Source organism: Branchiostoma lanceolatum, chromosome 13, assembly GCF_035083965.1.
Source record: "Branchiostoma lanceolatum isolate klBraLanc5 chromosome 13, klBraLanc5.hap2, whole genome shotgun sequence".
In the NCBI taxonomy this organism is placed as follows: Eukaryota; Metazoa; Chordata; class Leptocardii; order Amphioxiformes; family Branchiostomatidae; genus Branchiostoma; species Branchiostoma lanceolatum.
In genome coordinates this window covers 16341917-16367198 of record NC_089734.1, presented here as the reverse complement: position 1 = coordinate 16367198, position 25282 = coordinate 16341917, and the positions used below count along the sequence as shown (strand labels likewise).

The following is a 25282-nucleotide window of genomic DNA, read 5'->3' as shown; positions in this document are numbered from 1 at the left end:
GGGACTCAGTCGCTATAGGTCACAGGCTTGGCGTTACGCCACTGTAAAAAAACACCGTATATGATTTGAATAACGATACAAAAATTCAGGTATGTCAATTAAAAAACATGATTTTGACTTCTATTTCTTAAGGTGATCGGCATCTAGTAACTACGTTAAACAAAATATATGTACGTCCCGTACGTCACTTCTCTACTCTTGCGGCCCACATATATGTTGCATTCGTCTTGCCAGCTTTCTGATGACGCCCAATGGGTAAAACCAAGTCGAAAAATGCGCATGGATCTGTACCATATTCAGTATGTGGGTGTCAGCAACATTAGGGACACGCTCAATATTGCCCCCCCCCCCCTTTTCTATCGTACTGTGGCGGAATGGCTTGTTTGGGTTTCCTCTTCTGCACAGCCCCTTCAAACCATTCACGCAACTCCTGTACATGTGAAGGTTTGACACTTTTTTGCAGTCTATGTAACCATGACGGTAGTAGCGGTCAGAGATCACAAGAAACTTGAATATACCTTTTTTTTTTCAAATACTTCCAAGTGTATATTGCCTGAAATGCTTACGCTATCAATGTGTTGATAATTTGCCTGCCAAGTATTCACAAACCTTTAACTTACTGGAAAGGCAAGAGCAAAACCAACATATTTCGCTCATCTCGCAGCCCATGCAAACGTTTTTCCGCCCATGGGCGCAACACAGCGACAATGCACAATAAAGGTCCCTTAGTTAACCTGAATCTTAATTGAACCGCAATTGCGAACACAAAAATTGGACTTACCGAAATGTTCAACTAATAAGCTCCAGTCTGTGTCATGACGTGAGCACGCGCACGTGTTAAACTTTCAAGTTAAAATCACTTATCAATTGTAATATGATAACAATTGTTAAACACACTTTTGAAATTGTATGTATACTAATGCCATGCCTGGGCCTGATACGGGTGTTCCGGACCGTGTGATAACTTTCCTTATGTCATGCCTGGGCCTGATACGAGTGACATGAATAAAATACAACACGTTGTAATCCGCATCACCCTCGGTCCCAGCCCTTCCGCGGGTTGGATCGCCCTCCCACCTACGGCCGTCGGGCGATCCGACCCGCAGTCGGGCTGGCACCTCGGGTGATACGGAATAACCGTGTTGTATTCTATATGTATCACATGAGGTTCTAGAGTTGTATCACACGGGTTTCCATAGAATATGTAGAATGCATTTCGAGCGCGCCGGTTGCGCCGCCGTCGAAAATTCGAATACCGGATTCGGAGGTTGGAATCAATGTTTTTAATGTTTTTTGTTCGAGGACACAAAACTCCCTCGACTTTTGGCGCATTCTGCATTGAAATGTGTGTTTTCTCGCGGGTACAGGTGGGTATGACATAAATAAAAAACAACACGGGGTATTCGGTATCACCCGAGGTTCTAGCCCGACCGCGGGTCGGATCGCCCGACGGCCGTAAATCAAACTTACTGACGCAATGTCCGTAGGCATCACTCCAGACTTGGCTTTCGTTGCATGGCACCGTGTTCCCTAAAAGGTACAAAATATCATTGTTAAAAAGAGAGTCGGCAGTAATTTTGACTTAAGCGCATACAGCACCTCTCTGCCCATCCGCCATGGGCAGATGATGACCAAATTTTTAAAGCCCACTGTACACTTGCGTCGTTTTAACCGATGCGAACCGGTTCAATACCGTTCCGGTTGTCTTTAGACCTACGGGCGGGAGCGCAGTGCACCACCCGTGGCGGTAGAAGAGCCGCTTATTTTCGTCTTGCGTTTTCCTGCATATGAGACGCTGCGTGCGTGCCCTGCGCTGCGCTACCTTTATGAAAGGCCAGGTTTTCTGACCTTTCATAAAGGCACCTACATGTCAAATATGAAATCCGTAGCCTTTACAATAAGGGAAATACAAGGTTATACCTAAATTATACAAATAAGGTCCGCATCAGCATATTTTATGGATATGTGTATTCACCTTCCCTAAAAGTACCTACATCTAAAATATGACATCCGTAGCTTTAACGGTAAGGAAAATACACGTTTATGAATAAATTATGCAAATAAGGTGTTCATTAGCATAATTTATGGCCGTGTGTGTTCACCTTTCCTAAAATTACCTACATCTGAAATATGACATCCGTAGCCTTTACGGCAAGGGATATGCCTAAATTATGCAAATGATGCCCTCATTAGCATAATATATGGCCAGGTTTTTTTTACCTTTCCCAATGGTACCTACATCTCAAATATGACATCCATAGCCTGTACGGTAGGAGATTTACACATTTACGCATAAATTATGCAAATTTGGTCCTAATTAGCATAAATTATTGTCAGGTGTATTGACCTGGTCTAAAGGTACCTACATTTTAAATATAACATCCGTACTATGAAACAAAAGGTACATATAACTTTCTGCAACACCATTAGTAGAGTTACCACCCTTACATCTTCTTGGTTTTGGGCAGCGGAACCACCAGCTGTTGGGAATTGGGGAATACTCGCCCTAGATAAGAGACCAATGGATTCAACAGGTGTGACCTCAAAGCCCATACCCACAATGGAGAAGTAGAAATTCCTCATTACTTATGCAAATCCAGTCCAAATTTGTATAATTACCACTTCAGTTTGTACATCTCTGCCCAACCCACTTGCGTACCAAATAACATGAAAACCTGTCGTTCCTTTCTTCAGTTATTCTACTTGGAAGATTTTTACAAATACGCCTCTGCAGCTCCAGTGATACATACCAGGGGGCCCAAAAATTAAAATTACCCTTCCTCCTCCTAACACCTACCTACATACCAAATATCATTACAATCCATCCACACGTTCTTCAGTTATGCTGATTTTACGCATCCGGTTGCACATACATACACACACGATGACACAAACATACACACACGCGCACACACACGCAAACACACCAACTTTGCATGATTTGCACTTCAGTGTGTACATCTCTGTCCAGCCTACCGGCGTACCAAATAACATGAATCGGTTGTTCCTTTCTTCAGTTATACCCCTTTAAAACATTTTACAAATAGGCCATTGTAGTTCCAAGGACACAAACCAGGGGGCCCAAAATTGACCTTGACCATTCTCCTCCCAGCACATACCCACATACCAAATATCATGACAATCCATCTACACGTTCTACAGTTATGCTGACTTTAAGCAACCAGCAACACACATGCAAACGATTTACCTCCTTACTGATGCAAATTCGGTCTCATTTCCATAGTTTGCACTTAAGTGTGTACGTCTTGGTCTAACCTACCTGTGTACTAAATAACATGACGACCTGTCGATCCACTCTTCAGTTCTTCTACATTTAAGATTTTTACAAAAACGCCATTGCAGTTCCAGTCACACATACCAGGTGGGCCAATATCGACCTTGACCTTTCTCCTCTTAACGCCCACCCACATACCAAAAATCATTACAATCCATGTACAGGTTCTACAGTTATACTGACTTTAAGCATCCGGTGACACATACATACACACAGACACCAAACGCACGCAAAACAGTATCTCCATGAAAAAGCCTTTTTTCATGGAGATAATAAATGAACCATTTAAAACCCAGGAATTGTGTAGTGCCCCTACTAAGAGCCCCGTTGGGTATGATGCATGATGGGAGTACAAGTATAGGTTCCTATGGGACTATGTTTAAGTTACAGCTAGGTCAATGTTTGGGTCAACGCATGCAATAGAATAATTTAGTTGAATAATTAAGTTGCTAAAGGTTGAAAATGATGAAGAAATATTCACACACACGCTGCAAATAGTATTCTCCTCAGCGACACGCTGCAAATAGTATTCTCCTCAGCGGACCTAGATATACTAGGAGCCGCTGACCTTTTAGACCGCCTTTTTTAAAAGCCTTAACCCAATGTAGGGGGGGTTGTAAAATGTCCGGGGGGGGGTAAAACTTTCACGTCGTATAACTGCCGAACGTCGTGTGCTAGGACTACCAAACTTGGTGAGTTTTCCTAGAATTACGTTGGAAACAATTTTATGATAATAGTATTAAGTACTTTTTATGTTGCTATGACAACGGGTTTCTGACAAGCACATTTTACCAAATGTACTAACTTTCGGCTTTAACAATGAGGTTTTATGGTTTTCTTGTTTATCCACACTATTTTTTCGTATATCATTAACATCATATATATAATCTAATGTACCTTTTATGATTTACCATTTATAAATTATGTTTTTTGATGACGTCATAGGATAAGTTACTCACCAGCACAGTAAGCTAGGCTGCACCTGGATGTGGGAGATAAGCAGTACGCATAGAAGATGTTTCCTCGGTCGTCAGTGCATCTTTTGATGAGGATTCCTGTCCTATCGGTGCAACCGTTGTGACCGGGAACACCATAGTTGGCACAGACCTCCCTGTCTGCTACTTGGCTGTTAATGGGGTGAGTGCCGTCAAGCCATAATGGAACCTGTGTTCCACAATGGTACGGCTCTACAGAACTTTCTGGGATTTGTACACTCTGACCGTTAGCCTCTAACCGGTACCATCCCTTTGTCAATGTGTTGTCACATATAAGGGTGTCACCCACCCCAGGGACGAACGCAGAACTTCTGTGAGGCTCGGTTATCGTGTTGTTGTAAGCGGTGTCGCAAATTTCATGGACAGTCATGCTGCAAGGATCTTGTCCCCATGAAGTATCTGGAAATAAAATCGAAACTGTATTAGTGATTCCTTTTATTGTAATAGTAAACAATGGCATGGCATATTTTTGTTTTCATATCCCTTAGTTTCACATAATGTGAACAAAAATAATGCACTGACCCTAGTCAGTGGGGGGCTGCGTGACAAGCGGCCACCTGGTAAGCTGTCATGAGAGAACCATAGGCCAAGTATGCGTGCTGTCTCGGTGTATTCTAGGGGCTTATTATTATATATTAAAGATGAGAAGATACCACATGACCAAAGTGGTGAATGACGTGAATAGGATATTGGTAACATCTGTAAGTTTTATTAACTGTAAATACCATAAGAAATTAATTATGCAAATCAGCGTTACATTACCATAATGGGGGAATCGGAAAATAGCCCTCTTTTCTAACTTAACTTAAGAGAAGACTTTGATACTTTGTTCAGTTTGTATACTTTTGGAAGGCACGATCATCAAATAATACAATACATTTGTTCACGGAAATAAGTACCCTATATTCACTGACAAAGCTCTATATTACATCAGTCATGAAGTTTATCTAGACTGCGACTGAGATCTCGTGTGTCAAAACTCAAGAGCATTCCAAAATGGTTTTAGTTTTGGATGCGCCGACGGACAAACAAGTACCTTGCATGACGTCAATCTGTACACTTTCAATCAGCAGTTGAACAATTTCATTTTATAATAAATTCTAAATGCTATCCAACACAGAGAGCCTCACGGGATATGTGCCAACGTTGTTGTTGTTGTTTTTTTCGTAGAAAAAAAGGTACAGATACTGTTACGTCAATGATATCAGAAATCAGCTTGGGAACGGGAAACTGATCTTTTGATTACCTCAAGATAATCAAACTTGTTTTCTACTTTGTAACAAGTGTTGGGACATTCAGTAAATATTGACCGAAATACCCATCCTGGTATCGCTAGGTGGCGCAACTGAGCAATGTCCCTCCATGATTTCCAGCAGCACAAATGTTTAGTACAGTAAAGGCAGTGACATGGGTTTTGTGCATTTCTGGTTCGAATACACTTACGGTTTATTTTTTCAATGCCTGCATACAAAGACCATACCTCTTTACTTCGTACAATATGTTCGTGTTTTTTTTTTTACCTACTAGAGAGATGTCTGCATGATAACTAGCAATCTTTGTCTCTAGTTGTAAATCATGTTAGATCGATAGCTCATTCAACAGACCGACGGCATATGGGCTTGAAATTAACTCAGGCACTCATGAAAATCTGAATAACAAATTGAAATATTTTAGTCTCAAAAAGATATAAACATGTAGGCCAATTTTCAATTCATTTCATACAAAAATGAACCTGCCATGACACTAATGGCATTACTTTCTTGCTCCCATAGTCAGATTAAAGCTCCTCTCTGTTTGTAATTGATGTATTGCTTTTGAATTATACTGTTTAATTGAAGGGAAAGATAGATATTTCTTACATTTTGTATAGAATACCGGTACAATGGCCTAGTGGGTAGAGTGTTCGCCTTGCATACGGCAGGTCGTGAGTTTGAACCCCGGCCGGGTCATACCAATGACTCCAAAAATCGTACATACTATTTCTCTACTTAGCACTCAGTATTTAGGAAAGAGTATGGTAGTTAAACGCACACCACTACCAGTAGACTAGCCCCCTGTTGCAGTGACTTGCACAAAGTTGTGTGGCCCAGCCAGGGCTGCCGAAACGGAGATGGGCGCCGCCTTATGCATCGTCTGGTGCGGGGAGGACTGTAACTCTTTGTATAAGTAAGTTTAGTTCAGTAATTTTACCAAACTAGCAGTCAGTGGTAGATGTATAATTTAGCCAACGGGTGTTTGATAGCCTGTCACGGGTAGGCCACCACGATATTATTCTTGTCATTGTATGACTGCAATGTGTAAACATGGCGTCAGGTGGCATGCATAGCAACCTTCCTTGTTGATTATGGCTGTCCTAGAAACATCACTAACCCTTAAAGGTGGCCTGTAGGTTTGTTGACTTGAAACCTAAAACTTTGGGGGTTAAATATCCCTAGCAGGTCTCACGTATTGTACCCTGTTCCTTCATTTTAAGGCAAAGAACTATCTACAAAAACTGTTCCTATCACAACAACTCGTGTTACACTCCTTTAATCTCTCAGTAAAATAAAAACTTGCACTTACAGAAACAGTTGTTAAGGGGCCAAATTTTGTCACTTTTCCATTTGCCTCGATCTACATACCACACCGATATGTGACAATAGCAATCTGCTTCGATGTATGTGAACAACGAGACAATGCGTGACAAGGACAGCATTTTCATACAAAGGCATATGTTTCTTTTGTATTTGCTGTGGACGGAGTTCAAATAAAATTCACAGACTTTTTGCACGTCAAATCATTATTGCTATACATTCATCATGTGTATTTATTGGATGAATGGTTCTTAATTAATGCTTGTAGATATGGGCGTATAAGACAGAGATGCTTACTTTTAAGAAGGTTGTTAGGAAAGCAGTTATCAACAAGGAAGGTTGCTGTTCATGTCACTCAACGTCATGTTTACATACAAGGCAGACCTTTTAGATTTACATACAAGGCAGACCTTTTAGATTTACATACAAGGCAGACCTTTTAGATTTACATACAAGACAGACCTTTTAGATTTACATACAAGGCAGACCTTTTAGACTTGGCTCGACTTACTTTGCTATTTTTTTGCTGACTTCATCTTCAGATTCAGAAAAACACCATTATCAACATAATAGCTTGGCTTTTTGGAACGTATAAAAATCCTTTTGTTTTCTAATGAAACCTAACAGTAACGTTAAAGTAATACCAAACTTTTTAGAAATAGTATTCTTGCTTTGTCATTTTATAACGGTACATCTGTATCTGTATCTGTATCTATATAGCCGGTATAACCGCCATCAGGCGTAACACACCAGCTTCGCAGGCACGCGGCGCGGCAGCAGCTGGTCATATTACACCGAACGGTCTGTTACACCTAGTCTTTGCATATCTGACTGCAACCGTTCTTTAAAGCTACTTAGTGATGAAGCTCCTACAGTACTTGATGACAACGAGTTCCATTCTACTATGGTTCTCGGGAAATACGAATTTTTGAACACGTCAATCCTTGGCTGATAACTCTGGTACTTAAAAGCATGACTATTTCTGGTCCTCTTCTGAGCTGGCATTAGATACTTATCAGTCGGTACGTCCACAAGTTTATTAGTCATCTTGTACATCATGCAAAGTCTGGACATTGTTCTCCTGTCCTCAAGTGACATCCATTGCAGGTCTGCTTTCATTTTTGTTACACTGGCGCCCCTTTCATAGTTGTTCGTGCAGAATCTGGCAGCTTGGTTCTGCACCCTCTCGAGTTTATCTATATCCTTCTTTGTGTATGGATCCCAAACTGTTGCAGCATATTCAAGGTTTGGTCTTACTAGAGACGTGTATGCAAGTGATTTTACCTTTGCTGGGCATGCCCACAAATTACGCTTGATCACTCCCAATGTCTGTTTAGCCTTAGTTGTTACTTTGTTGATATGGGTGTTCCACTTTAGCCCCGTTGTTAATGTAACGCCTAGGTACGGGTGGCTCTTTGCTGTTGCTAGAGCCTGTCCACAGAACTGGTAGGTGGTTACAATTGGGTTTCGTTTGTTTGTTATATGCATGATGTAACATTTTTCCGGATTAAACTGCATTAGCCATCTGCTTTGCCATTCTTCGAGTGTGTTCAAATCTTCTTGCAAAAGCTGTGAATCACTCTGTGTGGACAACTCTATATATAACAGGCAGTCATCGGCAAATAACCTAACATTTGAATCAAGCTGGTCTGGTAAGTCATTTATGTACAGGAGGAAGAGTAACGGTCCCAGAACAGTTCCCTGTGGTACGCCTGACGCAACTCTAACTGGAGCTGAGGCCTTGCCTTCTACCACTACCGTCTGTTCCCTATTGGTCAAGAAAGCCTTCAACCAATTTAGTGTGGTGCCTTGAATTCCGTAGTGCTCTAGTTTAGTGATGAGTCTGCTATGTGGGACTTTATCGAAAGCTTTAGTAAAATCAAGAATTGCTAGATCTACCTGTTTTTTACTGTTCAGTGCGCCAGCTATGTCATGAGCTGTCAATATAAGCTGTGTTTCTGTGGATCGCTTTGCTCTGAATCCATGTTGGTAGTCAGTCAATATGCTGAAACTTTCTAAGTGTTTCATGACATGACTATGGATAATGTGTTCAAGTAGTTTGCAGGATATACAGGTCAGTGATACAGGTCGGTAGTTGCCGGGGACAGCTCTATCTCCCTTTTTAAAAATGGCACATATATTTGCATCCCTCCAGTCTTTGGGAATTTCTCCTGTGTCTAACGAGTGTTGGAAAATATTGGTTAACACAGGTGCTATTTCGGTGGCTGTCATTTTGAGGAACCAAGGAGGTATTTGGTCTGGACCAGATGCTTTAGATGGATTGAGACCTTGGAGCATTTTTTCGACACCATTAGGGGAAATCACTATGTGTTCCATGGGAGGGGTACAGGGCTGTCCGAGAGTTGGCATGTTTGTTGTGTCTTCCTCTGTGAACACACTTTTAAACTGTGAACTGAGTGCCTCTGCTTTTTTCTCGCTATCACTGACAATGGAATTACCAATCTTTAGAGGGGCTACGCCGACAAGGTCTCTTCTTAGGCCTTTTATGTATGACCAGAATGTTTTGGGTTTGTCAATTATAGCTTCCCCCAGTATGTCTGCCACATATTTTGAATGTGCTGCTCTTATGCTTTTCTGTACGCCCTTCTTAACTCTCTTGTATTTGTTCATGTCTTCCTCTCGCCCTGTTCTCTTAGCTTTGTTGTAAAGACGTTGTTTCTTACGACAATGCCTTCTTAGGTTTCTGTTGAACCAAGGCAGGTTGTATCTGCTTGATGTTTTTTTACTAGGGATGTGCAAGTTCATCGTGTGCTTTATTTTGTCTTTAAAATCATCCCACTTCTGTGTCACGGACATATCCTCGGTTCGTTTGTTAAAGTTCGTTGCATAATCACTTAGGTCACTCTTGATGGCCGGTTCATCAGCGTTAGTTCGAATGTACACTTTTCTCTTGGGTTTCCTGTTTTGTTTGGGTGCAAGGTTGACATCCACCAATACCATGTCGTGGTCACTTATTCCAGGAACTACTGTGGTCTTTTCGATTATGTTTGGGTTATTAACTAAGACCAGGTCCAAAAGATTACCATTCCTAGTGGGCTCTTGAACTGTTTGGAATAAGCCATGGTTATCCACTAAGTGCAGTAGCTTCTGTGCCTGTCCTGAATTGCTCTGAGTGTTATCTGTAGTGCTAGCATCCCAATTTATACCAGGTGTGTTAAAGTCTCCAAGGATGATCACGTTGTCAGAGTTAATTTTAGGTCCCATCTTACTTATGGACTTGTCCAGTTCATCCAGGCTATTGCCCTGGTCCGATAGGGGTCTATAGTATGTACCAATCATTAGTGGTTTCTTTCCTGCTAGTTGAGTCTGTGTCCAAATGATCTCACAGTCTGTGTCTAGATCTGGCCTGTGTGTGACAATCAAATCATCCCTGTTAACCTGGAATACACCACCTCCAGGGCCAGTCTGTCTATCTTTACGGTGAGCCATGTAGTTGTCAGGGAATATCTCACTGCTTGCTATGTCTTGATTGAGCCATGACTCTGTGCCTGCTATTATATCTGGTTTGTACAAACAAACCATATGTCACTCTTGTGCTTGCACACAGATTTGTTTAAAAGGATGGGAATTAAAACCTATCTGTATTGTGGTTGAAACATTATACAAGATTTGATAGTCATTTCCAACAAAAAGAAATTCAAATTTATGTAATTCTTCCCTATTGGAATTTCATACAATGAACGTGTTCATTTCATTACATCTAATTTATTGTTTATTCGGCCCGATTTTATAATAATGAACTGTGATCTTTTAGGAACATGTTATTATTTGCACTTGTAACCACTATGCATGTGTGTAATGAATAATGTAGCATGGAAGTTTATGTCTTAAAAAAGGCGCACGTGTACAATATATTCCTGCTTTTAAGATTTTTCATTAAAATTCTCATTCTTCGGTATAGATCTTTACACAACATTTTCGTATTTAAACAGTGAATCATACAAATTGTAAATTTATCTATGCTCGCTTTACATTTGATCCGGTCGTAATTTATGGGGAGGAATATGCGAGAATACAAACCTATGCATTGCTTTAAGATCTCTTGCAGACCGCCAAAAAAATTATTTTGATTTCTCAAATACTCCTTTGCCTTTCTAATCGTACTCCCAATCATTAGTTGGAGTGGTATAAAGGCAATTGTGGATGTCCAAGTGTCTTTAATGAATGGGATATTTTTGTTAGAGTTAATTTGAAAAACAACGATGCTCCGTTCGCTCGGCAACCTGCCAGAAGTTACTTATGAGTTTTTTCCGTTAACACAGCCTCTAACGTGCTTTTTGTGACACGGGCGGGTAAAAACATCTGTAAGTATTAGTTAATGCAAATAGGCAATGGACATGTTGTTTTCGCCGTTTTCTTTGTTACACAAGCATTGTGCGATATTAGGTTTATTGAGTATATATTCATCTATTGTATGCCTCTCAGTGCTTGATATTTAGTATAACATGCAATGACACCTTTAATAATCTTATCTCGTAAATAAGTCACAATTCTGACATCCTTGTTAATTAAGAGCATTTACAATTTGATTTAGTGCACACGTGGCCCTTTAAGAAATGCTCTCTAAATGAGTTGAGGTCTATCAAAGAAACTGTCACTTTTGCGCCGGACAATGTTCACTGACATGTATGGAAAAGTCCTGATAAATGGCTGAAGGACGATATTCTCAATCAATAACATTTTCACCTTTCAGTGCTGACTTTGCCTAATTGCCGTGTTACGGTGATACAGATTATAGCTTGATTTACATAATTAAATTCCGTTTATTGTTCATATTACGTATGTAGTTTACGGCAGGTGTATCATTCATGTAAATGCACAACATGATGTAAATTCACAGCATTATGTAAAACATTCTGTTTTATCAATACATAACAAACCAAAGACGAATCTGATTGATTATGCACAATGTCTACACGGCAGTTAGACCTCCCTGTTTTTACAAGTGGACACTGGCAGAATTTTAGTTAATCACATCGGAGAAGATTCATGCCCGACATAGAATAAGAGATGGATACTTCTTCCATTTTTTAGTTTACAGAAATATTGTCCTGGAAAAGCTAACTACCTGGACATGGGATAGCGATGGTCAGACACTCTCTCAACATTTTTACCAGAATTTAGAGACCTACTCTTGTTATGGTGAAAAAGGGATAAAATCCTTGTCAGCCCATATTTTCATCAGTAATAAGGCCCCTGCTTCATGAGGAATAACCAACCCAGGGTCCCAAATGAAAGAGAAGTCTGTGCATCCTTGCTTGGCATTGTTGTTGCTGTGATTGATTACTTCGGGGCGAGAAAACTGCATAGCAACAGTCTGTTCTTCTGGAGGACTGTGACGGTCATTTTGGTTCCCATGGAAAGATCAAGTGATACACCAATTCCTTCGGCGCACGGGAGTGTCAGCTGTGACTCATTACAATGCAGGCAGGGACAAATGGCAGGGAAACAAGGCATTGGGAACTAGTGTGTGGAGTGACGGTAACAAAATACAGTCTTGCTTCAATATTTTTACCATAGGCGAAAATATGCACTTTTTTAACATAAAGGAGCTATGCAATAACTTACTGGTGAAAACATGGGGTAGCGGGGGTCTTATCTCTATTTTCACAATAAGGAGTTAACTCCTTGTGGTAAAAAATACAAATGCATCAAAATGAAATTAATCCCATTATTTTTACCATCCTTTTTTTAATGATGATATACCTTTCAGTACTAAATAAAAGGAATACATAATCAGGTCTATATAATATATAGAAGCATCCTATACCCAATATGTCCTATTTAGTGTCACGGTAATTCCACATATTGCGTTGTCTTACCTGCCATAAAGACGATGAGAAGCATCACAGACACTGTAGGATAAAGCTCCATGATCGTGCTCTTGCCAACCTACCGGTAGGCTAGGAGGACATGAGAGAAACTACTATAGATTTTATGCGAAGACGTTTTATGCTGTCTAGGTGATGTTTACTTCCCATCTGCCAGAAGGAAATTTGCACAAGGAAAGTTGTCAGCAAGTTGCGTTCAAATTACCTGTCAAGAAGCGAGAGTATTTGCTCTCCACGTTGGGAACGCAAATACCTATGCTACACCATGAAAACAGCTTGTCAAAGTTGTATTTACCACAATTACGAACATTGACTGAAATATCACCTCTTATTGAACAGTAAAGTTTACCATGGGGAGCGGAGCGTCTTTGGTATTTGTGATACTCATTTCAACGGCATTATATATACATGTTTATGTGCTATTGGTGATTTATCATTGAGCTATTGATATGCCATATCTCTTGTCGTTCTCTTCATGATCTTTACAATAGGTAAGAGTATATTGACTTAACCATCATACCTGTTTATATTTGTTGAGTAAACCATTTGCACCTGTTGCAATAAATATAATCTGGAGAGCTCTGTCGTGTCAAAGGTTTTACGGTAACAGTGTAGAATGCCAAAATCAATTCCGAAGTCAAAGAAGAAGATTTGAAAGAACAAAAAAGAAGAACCTGACTACGTAGATTTCATAATGAAGGCGGTTTTTTTTTCTGAACTTTTTTTCATTCGCACGCTCGCATCAGTTCTGGGGTTCCGAGAGGATTTTATCCATATATTCAAATCAACATGAACTTATGTTGGGAAAAAGGAACCTTAGTAGAAATTTAACATTTTAAGGAAATGCATCATTTTTCAGCACATCTCTCCCCCCGTGAAAAAATTGACTGTTCTGAAAGGGAACATTTTTTGTGTGAGAGTCATTCCCGTGCGAGAATGAACTCTTTCGTTGGCACCTGTCCAAAAACATTTCCACTACTAGAGTTCGACAATCCCATACCTTCTCCGACTGGTGTTTACTTGTATGAATGATGTGTAGATGTTGTCCACCGTGACAACAGCCCCAAGCTTGACGCCAGAATGTATTTACTTTTCATGTTTAAGTGCCCGGGCACTAAAACAGAGCATTATGGTGACAGATCGACAAAGGTCACTTGAGTGCCTGCTGAGAAACGGGACTAGTCTTGTGACCACTTGGCACACTTTCAATATGCGTACGTCAGAATTACATTTGTAGTCACTATCCTAACAGATGCTGCTGAAATGTAGCATTAAAATCACCAGCGTTACAAGACCAAAAGAAATGCAAGACAAACGTCCGTCACATTTCATGAAGATGTTAAAGTTGAAGAATCACCACGTGAGAACCATTGATTTGACACAAGTAATAATTAATGATTTATGTTTCGCCTTCATGGGTATGGATAGTTTGCTTGTTGATTTGAGCATTTTTTATGTATACCGACTATTTCTGCTGTTAGCAAGCGACCACGCCGAGTCCACAGTGAAACGTTCTGTTCGATATACATTACGATTATGCCTCAGGAAAATAACAAACTTATGTTTACTGATTTTAAGGTTTAATTAAATTTAATAAGATCAGAACCATTTCCTACATAAAAGAGCTACAAGAAATTTGAGCGGTATTAACCATCTAGCTAAGATTAAACACACAGCCTCATGTCTTTGTAAAATATCATTTAATACATGTTGAACTTATAAACAGTAGTTAGACGATATACACATATAGCTGGAATGAAAAGCTGCAACAATACTTCGGCTTTGGTTTTCTCAATCATACCTGCATGGCCTTTCTTTAAATGTTAAGTATGTGTTTATCGTTACTGATAATGGTGTTGTCAGTCCTATTAAGTTTGAACGCCTGGAGATGGTTTTCTGTAACAAATGATTAAAAGAATGTGAATAACTAGAAAGGCAAACTTAAATGTCTTTTCTGCTATAGAATATAATATAGAATAGCATTTTGTAATGCAAAGATTATTGCAGGCCTTTTTTCTGTGCTTGACTAATATGTATATCTATAACGAAATTATACTTTTCAATTACAAAACTCTTTTCTTTAATGCACGAATCTTATTCAACTTACCTGTGATGTTTCGCTGTTTTAAACTTAATTGCAAGGATAGAAGCGATGATGACTCCCATGACGACTATCGTTATGGATACTGCGATGGCAATTATTGCTCCAGATGGCAAACCAGCAGGAGGGGATACAGGGTTACCTACACAGAAACATATTATAAATTGTGAACAAACAATTTATTCTTTATAAATCGTCAAATTGACTGATTTTTAATTGGCATCCTGTAATGTTTATCAAACAGCTAATCTTCCCCTTCTTCTGTATCTGCACCACGTTTTAAGTTGGGGTCAGAAAAGGTAAACTCTGCCGCCACGTGTTATTTATAGGCAAGATGGCAGCTTGTTAACTATACAACAAAATTGTCATATCATCTTATTTTGTACCAAACGCCAAACTTAGCTGAGAACTATCTACCCAAATAAAGTACCTTATACAAAATGTACATCAATTCAACCACTGCTCCTGTCTGTTTGTTGCAGCAAACTTACCTGTGAGACATCCTGGTGTCAGGGTGACATCGTCTATAGCTATTGAGCCTGAGGAAGATCTGTGGACGATGCCTTCAAATGAGACCTTAAAACAAAACATAATGTACAAAGTATAAATAACTGTTTTTCTATGATGCTTTTGCAACATCTCAAAAATTGTTGATGATCTACCATAGATACATCACATGAATGAAAATTTTAGGGTACTTAAACACTATCTGAATTATTCCAATCGTTATAATTATACGTTTTGATTTGTTTGCTGTTCGGGTTCTCGATGTTGAAATACTCTCCCCTTATCTGTTATTGTGCAACCATCAAGAAAGCGCAAATAACAAACAGTTGGAAAAAGACTTTGGTTAGAGTAAGTCCGGTGCGGATTTTTTTTCTGCAGGCATCCTACGTTTAGATAATCCTAGGTTTGATTAGCATTAGCGTTAGGAAACTCACAAACCTGGAACAGTGAATTCTCTTCTAAAGCCACTATCTGTCTTTGCCAAGCTTGGCCCTGTGACACGTTTTGGTTCCACACAATTTTTCTGTCAGCCTTTGTTTCAACATGAACGGTCAGGCTGGCATTGTTCATGTCCATGAAGTAGTAGAACAGCAGCTAGAAAGTAAAAAAAAAAAAACACACACAAAAACAATTGAGATATATCAAAACACATTTGTACATGGATGTCATGCAATTAAGATAAAGTACTTAATTTTTTAAATTTAGTTCGGTTGAAGCAACACTCACTTTCACATACACATTGATATGGCAACGAACTATCATTATGTAGAATTAACTCAACAACAATATGTTTGAGGAATTGTTCAACTGTTAGATAAATAGTGGTAGGTACCATGGCTATTTTGAATGTCGTGTTTAGCTATTCGAACACTAGACATTCCTGTCAATGTAAAGTAGAGCCGTTGGGGGTAAATATTTTATTTCGGTCTCTATCTTTTATATGTAGCTCCAGATACGCCATCATGCTGTTATATTATTTTACTGTATACGTAGCTGAGTACAAAATTGTGGTTTATACTTTTGATTGTTTAGATGAATTTTTACAAATTTTATATTTCGACTGTAATAGATTTTAAAAAATGGCTGAAAACCTCTATTTTATTATAGGAGATTAAGACAAGAGCCTACCGAACAGTTAGATCCACTTGAGGCGAAATAGTAAGGAAGTTCCAACAATGCATTTGTCTGACTTGCACCCAAGATGTACATAAAGAAGCCATCTGCAGTAAAGAAAACATAACGATGTTTAATATGCGTGAATGAACGGTTAGTAGTCTTTGATAATGGCTACAAAATTTAATGTACGTATATGTCATTCGTACATCTTGAAACATCACCTAGTAGACACTATTTTCAACATACTTCATTTCATAACAACAGGAGTTTTATTTATTCATTTATAATCTGTCACATCTAACAATGAAGGTTTGTGACCAGTGTTTCACAGTGGGGGATCTATGTAAGACGCTACACTCCATCGATGCCGATATAATCTCAATATCTACCTGTATTTCCGTTATGGTCTGCAGGAGGAACCCATGTCTCTGACCCAGCACGTGCTCGTGTCCAGTCTGAACCATCGTCCTTCCGTTGGACCCAGTTACACAAGCCGGCCTGGAAGTCACATCTCCATGGGAAGCTCCCTGTATTATAGATGGTGACATATTTAAATTTGTATATGTCATTTTGTCAAACCACCATCGGTGCCCAATACGCATCATATAGAATTGAAATGTTTTCTGTTCTGGCAAAATACTGCACAATATTTGGCATTAAGAATAATCCAACAATTGAAATATATGTATACTATACTTTAAAACAACACTTAATTCTTAAATCTAACTTGCTTATATCATGAAAAAAATATAAAGTTTACCAGATGGATTTATATGAAGAGTTTCCCCCAAACAGTACAAACAGAATTTGTTTTCTACTCACCGCAATCACTTTCGTCACTGCCATCTCCGCAGTCATCAGAGAAGTCGCACTGCGCACTGCTCGGTAGACATGCCTCATTACTGCAAACAAATGCGCTGTGTCTGCACTGATGCCACTCACCTGATCAAGATAAGATAGCAGTTTCGTCAGTTCCCCTCTGCAATTTTCATCATTGACGGACAGATGTAGGGGGTCATATTGTTTACGGCACATTGTAAACAGAGAAGAAAAAAATACTGACCTACACATCTCACAGACACATCTCTAACATGGTTACAAAGGGGGCTCCAGTTTTCCCAGGGCTTCGTGCGACATTCTGTGATTTTGGACTTGTTGGTGGAGTCACAGGTGACGTCATCCAGTAAGATAGGTGTTGCGTCTGGTGCAGGATATCTGTTGCAGCAGAATTGTTATCGATCAGTATATCTCGATTATTTGCTCTCTTTTTATGACTCTTCAACAATGACTTTTTTAAACATAGTTATACGTACATGAAACAACAATCGTCGGATTTCTTTTAGTGTCAAATGTATCATAAAATTATACCTAGTGTCTGTCCAGACAGACTTCCTGTACCCCAGTTGAGCGCACACCACATCAGCGCTAGTCTGGGTCCAGCCGATGTTACAGATGGTTCCCCAGCGGTGGTTGTAGTAGATCTCCACACGGCCTTCATCGAACCTAGCACCGTCAACTAGTCGGACACTTCCGTCAACTGAAAATTTAGCGAAACATATGTTTGTTTGCTGTGTTTCTTTGGGTAATTTTAGGCTCTACAGTATACGTATCAAGATGAAGACAAGTTTTCCTAGCCTTAATAAAATGTTTTACTACTTGTACCATGCGCAATGTATTCACATCAGTTTCCAAATCTTCTAGACATCTTTGTAAAAATATTGAACGTTGTATTTGCTGTCTTACCTTCACGCACACAGTCCCAAGAGAACGAGACGTCATCGATAGCAAGTACAGCGTCTTCTCCATGCCCAACTACACCCTGTATGATAACCTGACAGAGAACGTACAGAAGTATAATAGAGCTGTGATGACTGCTTACTTCATATGAATTATATCTAGCGAATCAAGGTGAAACCTTTTGGGTGACGTACTGATTGGGTTTGTTAATTGGTCGGACTCCAAAGCAGGGAGAACAGAGAACGAACCTTACATTTCAAATGAAGATATTGATCGGTAGATGGATTTGGAAGCCTCTATCAAAGTGCAACATGCCGCGGTCAAGAAGGAGCTAATTTCGTCCGGAAAGCTGTTCAATATTCATCAAAGATTGTAAATCGAGAGGCACATGTCCCACAAAAGGAAAAAAAAAATGTCAACTGACGAATAATTATTCAACAAACCAATTTAAAGACAGCACTGAGAAGGACATTTAAAAAATTCTATACACTACATAGTATTAATCTGTACCTCAAATGCTTCTCGTTCCATGAAGACAACTGCAGCTTTCTCCCAATTAACTGTTGTTTCATTTGAATACCATGCGGTTCTTTCTACCCCGGTGTTATATAGGCGGGTGAACACGTTAAGGCTGCCTGCATCTTGTTTGGATAAGTAGTAGTGAAGCGTCATCTGAAATACATTTGGAAGAGTTATCCTATATCGTTAAAGATAAGGTTGGCAAAGTTTGGCTAAATAGATCAAGAAAGCTAAGGTGAGTAAGCTTGTGTATTAGTGTGTGTGTGTGTGTTTGCGCGCGCGCGCGTATGTGTTTGTGTGTGTGTGTGTGTTTGTGAGTGTGTGTGTGTGCAAGTGTATGTGTGTGTGTGTGTATGTGTATGTGTGTGTGTGTGTGCATGTGTATGTGTGTGTGTGTGTGCATGTGTATGTGTGTGTGTGTGTGTGTGTGTGTGTATGTGTGTGTGTGTGTGTGTGTGTGTGTGTATGTGTGTGTGTGTGTGTGTGTGTGTGTGTGTGTGTGTGTGTGTGTGTGTGCATGTGTATGTGTGTGTTATTATTTTCATCTCGTCTGTAGAACTTACATTGCAGGATCCCGATACGGATGGGACGATCACTGGGCTGACGATTCTGGCTGTGTCAAAAGGCTGTAGTCTGGCGTCACTACCAACTGATAGAAAATGGCCTCCATCTAAACAATACCAATTTACGAACAACATTATTGCTTCAATATCTTAAATTGATGTGATGCTTGCTGTATGTACTTTTGTCAGCTTAGATTTTTTTGTGAAGTGCAAACAAATTATTTTGAACCTCCTTAAAATTGAGATGATACAGTATGATGTTGTTTTTATCTGGCCAAATGTACAGTCAATTAAGATCAAGGGATAATAGAAATAGCAAAAACAACAGGGTCTGAGTACTAGCCTAAGGAGAAAATTAAGATAAAGGTCATTTGGAAGGAAATTCAGAAAATTGCTTGGGGTTTGATATGACTTGCTCAATTTACCTCATTATATAAAATTTGCTTAATTCCCTTCACAATATAAAATTGTAGTATCGATGTAGATACTCACGGATCCCTAAGGTACTGTCGACTGGAGGCAGATTAGGTGCTTTAGACTCGCAAGCTGTCTGTGTTGCCCAGTCGATGTCATCGGTTATCAGCTGACGCCATTCGCAGGTTCCTATCGCTTCGAAGTTACAAGGTGCTGGGTGTCGGGTCTCTAATGCGGGGGGGGGGATTGGGGCAGAGTTGTTATATGTTACGTTTAAAAGACTTTCTGTTCGACCAAACATTTATATCAAACGACTTATATAAAAAAATCTAAATGTGTAAGTAAAAATAGATTGAGGAAAATAAAGACTGTTAATGTTTTATATGGATCACTTTGCTTACCCGATAATGATAATCTGTACCTTCCTACGAAAGCAAACTAGAAGAGGCCAAACATGACCCTAGCTAGGTCACTCTGGAAAACACTGAATGATATGATGGGTAAAGGCCGAAATCACCCAACTTGTGCAGTCGAATAGGATGGTGTTTACCTAACCAAATCATAGCGGAGTATTTCAATAACTTCTTCACTCAAAAATTGGAAACACTGCGAAATGGGCTAAACTCACAGATCAGCGCCAACTTACTTACCTTCAAGTTGATACAGAGAAAAATCATGGAAAACAAAGACTGAAACTTCACAAATGATTTGCCACTTGTCACAACAGAAGCTACCTCAGTTATGTTCGCTGATGACACATCTGGCTACAAATGTGCACCGTCTGTCTCAGCGATCACATCCACCCTGCAGATGGAGCTGGATCACTTAAGTGACTGGGTTCTAATGAACAGGTTATTCCTCAACACATCCCAAACAAAGTCAATGGCAGTTGGAAGTAAACCCAGAATAAAAACAAAAGAATCCAGTACTCACCTTATACTCGAACGGCCAAGCTATCCAGGAAGTTAAAGCAACAAGACTCCTGGGCAGTACCCTTGATGAGTGCCTGACTTGGGACAGCCATACAAACGTAACGGTACGGAAAATGGCCTGCTGACTGGGAAAGATTAAGAAATGTGCCACCTACCTAGGGTCTTCACTGCTTGAGCTCCTAAAAGAATCCCCCACACTGTCACAAATTGATTACTGCTCACCGGTTTGGTCCGTCACTTCACAGAAGAACACTGAACTACTACAAGTCATGCAAAACAAAGCGGCACGCCTGGTGCTACATCGTGATTACAGGACCTCAGTACAACACCTCCGAGCTCCATGCATCGCTTTCATGTCAGCGAGTTAAACAAAGGTTTATAGTTAACACTGTCTCCCCGGTAGAGCGAATCCTTTCAACACACCAACCAGAAGTTATCTACAAATAATTGTGTCCTGTATCCCACAACCACAGCTACAATACCTACCACGCCAGCTACAATACACGTTACGTACCGTCTGATGAAGCCCAAAACAAATGCACTGAAGAAGACTTTGTATATAGATCTATATCAATGTGGAATAGCTTACAAGAGTGGATAAAAACGACAGCAAAAAGTAAATTCAGACAAGAATATGTAGAGCACATGTGTAGACAAAGGTGGATAAGGCACATGTATTAATATAATATACAATTTTCATCAAGAGTTGTTAAACACATGCGGTAATAAACAGGAGTGGTAAGGCACATGTGTCAATGTAATATGTGTTAATTTAAGTTGTAAATACTTTTATCAATTTCAATGTCGTTCGTTATATGTACGTTTGTTTTAATACTCCAGGAAGATGATGGAGTGAATAAAGTATCCAAGTATCCACGTTTATCTTCGTATAATTATAAAATGTTTCTATCCGACTGCACACGGTTTCACACGTCTCCAAAAAGTAACTAACCATTTTTCTTTTCTACATTGCCTTAAAAGTACTTGACATTTGTGTTGTTGCACCTATACTTGATACCCAATGCATTTGATGAACCATGATTGAAGTTGGAATCATACCTTAGACATGATTGATCATAAAACAAAGCACAACGTATCATGTTGGTGATGTGCATAGACTATAGCTCAGTGTACTTAATATTAAGTTCTCACCTCGGCATGTGTCATCGTTTTGATCGTACACCTCGCCATCTGGGCAAAGTGGAAGCGTCCCTAAGAAACACGCATGTTACAACATTAAGGACGCTTTTGTATGCATGTATTTATAACTTGGTTAGCCCTTAACCAATTGGTCACAGCTACGAACAAATGAAGTTTTTACATCATCCTATAGTATGTGACGTGTTATAGAAGGTACGAACAATACATCCCATAGAAACTATTCTACAGGCATGAGCTAAGTAATACATGTACGGGAGGGGCCCTACAAAGAGATGTTCCCTAACAAGACGGATTTTTAATGATCTCATTATGCATGTTTGTTGCCACTGACTATGCGGATTAGAAAGGTAAATAAACCAAGTTTATACATACAGATGTTATTTGTATTTAAACTTTTACATATTATTTTCTTGTTTGTTGAAGAAATAGAATTTTAACAATAATAATGATGGTAGCGCCGAATCACTGCGGTATCGGGTAAAGGTGTAGCCACGACTAGTCAGCTGCAATATATATCCTGTACCAAGCAGACAATCACACAACAATTATAAGAAAAAAATGTTTAAAAAACACTGAAAATTCGGGTCTTCAAATATGTGTTGAGTAAAAAATCGTCTATTTAAAAACAACATAATCCTCGCTGTCGTCGTTATTTTCCCGCTGGAGTGCGGCCGTGAAAATGGCAACTCGAGAAAAACCGCTGTGAGGTCCGAAGATTTGTTGCACTCTAATATATGATTCGTAACGACTGTTAAAATGAAATTGCATAGAGAGATGTCGAAGATGTTTTTCGATAAGTAGACGGAGTTTTGCTGATGTTAGCGATGTCAATTTTTCGAAATGATTCAGTTAGTCGGCTGTCTCATTCAGTGCATTCAGCCCATTTCCTGTTGAAACATGTCATGAGATGGTTTCGCTAGATACAGCCATTTTCACATGAGGTGAGAAGTGCACAAAATCACAATTTTAATGTCAAAGAAAGTTAGCGCTCATTCCAAGTCACCACAAGGGTTTTTAAATGATATTTGTAATTAGTTTGAATTGATTTAAATAAAAGAATATCTAAGTTACGATAGTTCTTAATTTTTCACAAAAATTGAATATAAAAATTTGAATTTATTTGAATCCAATTAGATGTTTTAGAAAAATTTTGAAAGGAACTGCACACAAAAATCTTTATTTAGAATAATTTGCAAATATCTATGAGATTCTTCTAAATTTCGAAATATAGAGAAATGTTTTCAAGACGTTCTAGATAGTGGATTTGGGTAATTGCCCCATAAAAAGTAGCTGCTAATCCAGCCCTATTGTCTGCCTCTGTAGATTTTTAGATTTCACTGCTAGATCCTTTGTGGCAAGCCATCTATGCATGGTGCCCATGAATAATTCGCAAAGATGTGTGAATTGCTTTCTTCACAGCCCACTTACCCATTTACAAAATGTCACAAATAATTGTAAAAATGGTAGATAATGGTAGAATGCTGTAACCAGTATTTAGAAACTATATTAGAAATACCATAGCCCACATCATTAATATTTCCAAAGTTTTTACACACCCGGCCAAATGATTATCAAGTTGAAATGACTTTCACAATATTTCCAAAGTATGAAATCTTCTGGACAAATAATTACAAAGAATTAAAAACAGTTGTAAATTATGACAATGACAACCCTTTTGGTGACTTTGAGTGAACTCTAGAATATCATAGAATCCAATTCCTATTTCTGTTTTCTAAAATTTACCACTAACTTCAGAAGAGAGCAAAATTTCATAGGCGACTTAAGTTATTGTACCTTGCGTCGCGTAGCACAAAATCTGAAAACGAATTCACGAGAACGTCTTGGAGGATTTCCTGGTTGTAAAGTGTGACAGGTTCATATCATGAACCGTATGAATGCGTTACTTCCCCAAACTTGTTCTCAAAATTGATGTGTTTAAATTATTTCTATCAATACCTGACCACTTACTGGCAAGTAGCAATGGGGTGTCGTGAGTTCGAACCCATTAATAAACGTTTTATTATTGGTATATAAAATGTATATTATTTCCACCTCACCTGCACAGTAGGCCTGGGAACAGCTTGTCGGTGGCACCAACTCGTACACGTAGAAAACCCCTTGTGTATCCACACACCGTTTGACCTGGATGTTCCACGGGAAAGGACAACAGTTCCCCGGTACACCGTAATTAGGACAAACCGTTCGGTTGACTACAGTACTGTCTGTCGGTAGGGTTCCGTTCATCCATATAGGAACCTGGGTCCCACAGTGGTACGGCTCCACACAGGTTGTAGGGATCTCACCGCCAACATAACTGATGAACCGGTACCAGGCTTTTGATAACGTGTTGTCACACAGGAGGTTACCTCCCGACCCAACCTGCGCCGCAGCGCTTCGGCGAGCCTGGTTCAGCTCTTGGTAGTTTGTACATGGGTCGGAAGACGCCGGATGGTAGATGAACACTAGAAACAAAGCATGCCATTCAGTATCCAACCTGAAGTACTCACTAAAAGACGTGCAGATACAGACAAACAGCAGGAACATTAATGGCAAAATGTGACAAGCAAGAACAGTCGGAACAGACATCGATAGATATGTCTGTACCCCGAGTCAGTATTTACTGTTTAAAATTTGTATCCTAGCCCCAAGCCACCCCCACCCCCCTTCAACACACGTTTTAGCAATGCCTACTAGATAGTAACTAACGTTACGGCAGCTAGCCTTTCAAACTTCGCGAACTAACCATTGAAACAGGCAGAAACGTCGTTTAAAATCGTACATGCCCCCCTCCCATAGATAATCGCCCGACGTCATCGTAATTACGTTAATAAGTCAGCAATTGCAATTCACCTGCTTTCAACAGGAACAGAGACACCAGTGAATGACATCGCAACGGGTATCTCATTGCGCCCTGTTCTTCAGGTTACATTTATTCACGAAATTTTTAACAATGCAACGATTTTTGTTGACAACGTTTCTGGCGCGAGAAGGTCATAACCTGCTGTTCCCAGGCAGCCGGTGCATGTTTCTGTAAACATTGGCAGTCTATATTAAATCGTTTCCTTGTCAAATATTTGGGTTACGTGTCTGCGCTAAGCTGGGTAATGTAGTTATTTACACATGAAAGGCTCAGGTCTTATCTAGATCAAATAATGACATAATGGGAATAACCGACATAAATCCTGATCATGAACAACGGAGCATACAATTACATCAGCATAAGAAAAATTCATGATCCTAAACAGGAATCCTGCCGTTCTCTTTCGTCTTTCAATCGTGACTAATATATTTGTTTAACGTCAAAACTACCAACTTAATAACCAATAAAAAACGTAATATATTGAGTCTTTTTTGTTGTTATTGTAACCTGATCTATCTATATTCTAGCTTCTATTACCCCTATCCAGAAATGTACTTGTAGCAGGCGCAAGCGCTATCAGTGATGTCATAGAAACATTTACGCCTTTGCCAGGTGTCCATGGCATGTTTACGGCTATTTTTCATCACTCTGGTCAAC

At 39.5% G+C, this 25282-nt stretch overlaps 1 protein-coding gene and 1 long non-coding RNA gene across 3 annotated transcripts; both read right to left on the bottom strand.

The window, feature by feature from the left end:
- Nucleotides 1-1450: 1450 nt before the first annotated feature.
- On the bottom strand, nt 1451-12944 carry LOC136447544 (uncharacterized). Its single transcript, XR_010757746.1, has 3 exons — nt 12707-12944; nt 4255-4689; nt 1451-1530 (listed from the first exon to the last, which is right to left on the bottom strand). It is a non-coding gene; the product is annotated as an uncharacterized lncRNA (long non-coding RNA).
- Nucleotides 12945-14396: 1452 nt separating this feature from the next.
- Nucleotides 14397-24786, bottom strand: LOC136447512 (MAM and LDL-receptor class A domain-containing protein 1-like). 2 transcript variants are annotated; one of them, XM_066446511.1, is made up of 16 exons: nt 24616-24786; nt 23823-24227; nt 21757-21816; nt 19751-19900; nt 19259-19365; nt 18687-18848; nt 18183-18270; nt 17808-17976; nt 17503-17654; nt 17262-17381; nt 16829-16966; nt 16452-16543; nt 15762-15917; nt 15308-15392; nt 14823-14958; nt 14397-14611 (listed from the first exon to the last, which is right to left on the bottom strand). In XM_066446511.1, exons 1-16 carry the CDS (start codon nt 24668-24670, stop codon nt 14584-14586), a joined length of 2103 nt encoding a protein of 700 aa, XP_066302608.1. In that variant the 5' UTR covers nt 24671-24786; the 3' UTR covers nt 14397-14583. The 2 variants fall into 2 exon arrangements, with proteins under 2 accessions (XP_066302608.1, XP_066302609.1); XM_066446512.1 differs by lacking the exon at nt 21757-21816.
- Nucleotides 24787-25282: the final 496 nt, after the last annotated feature.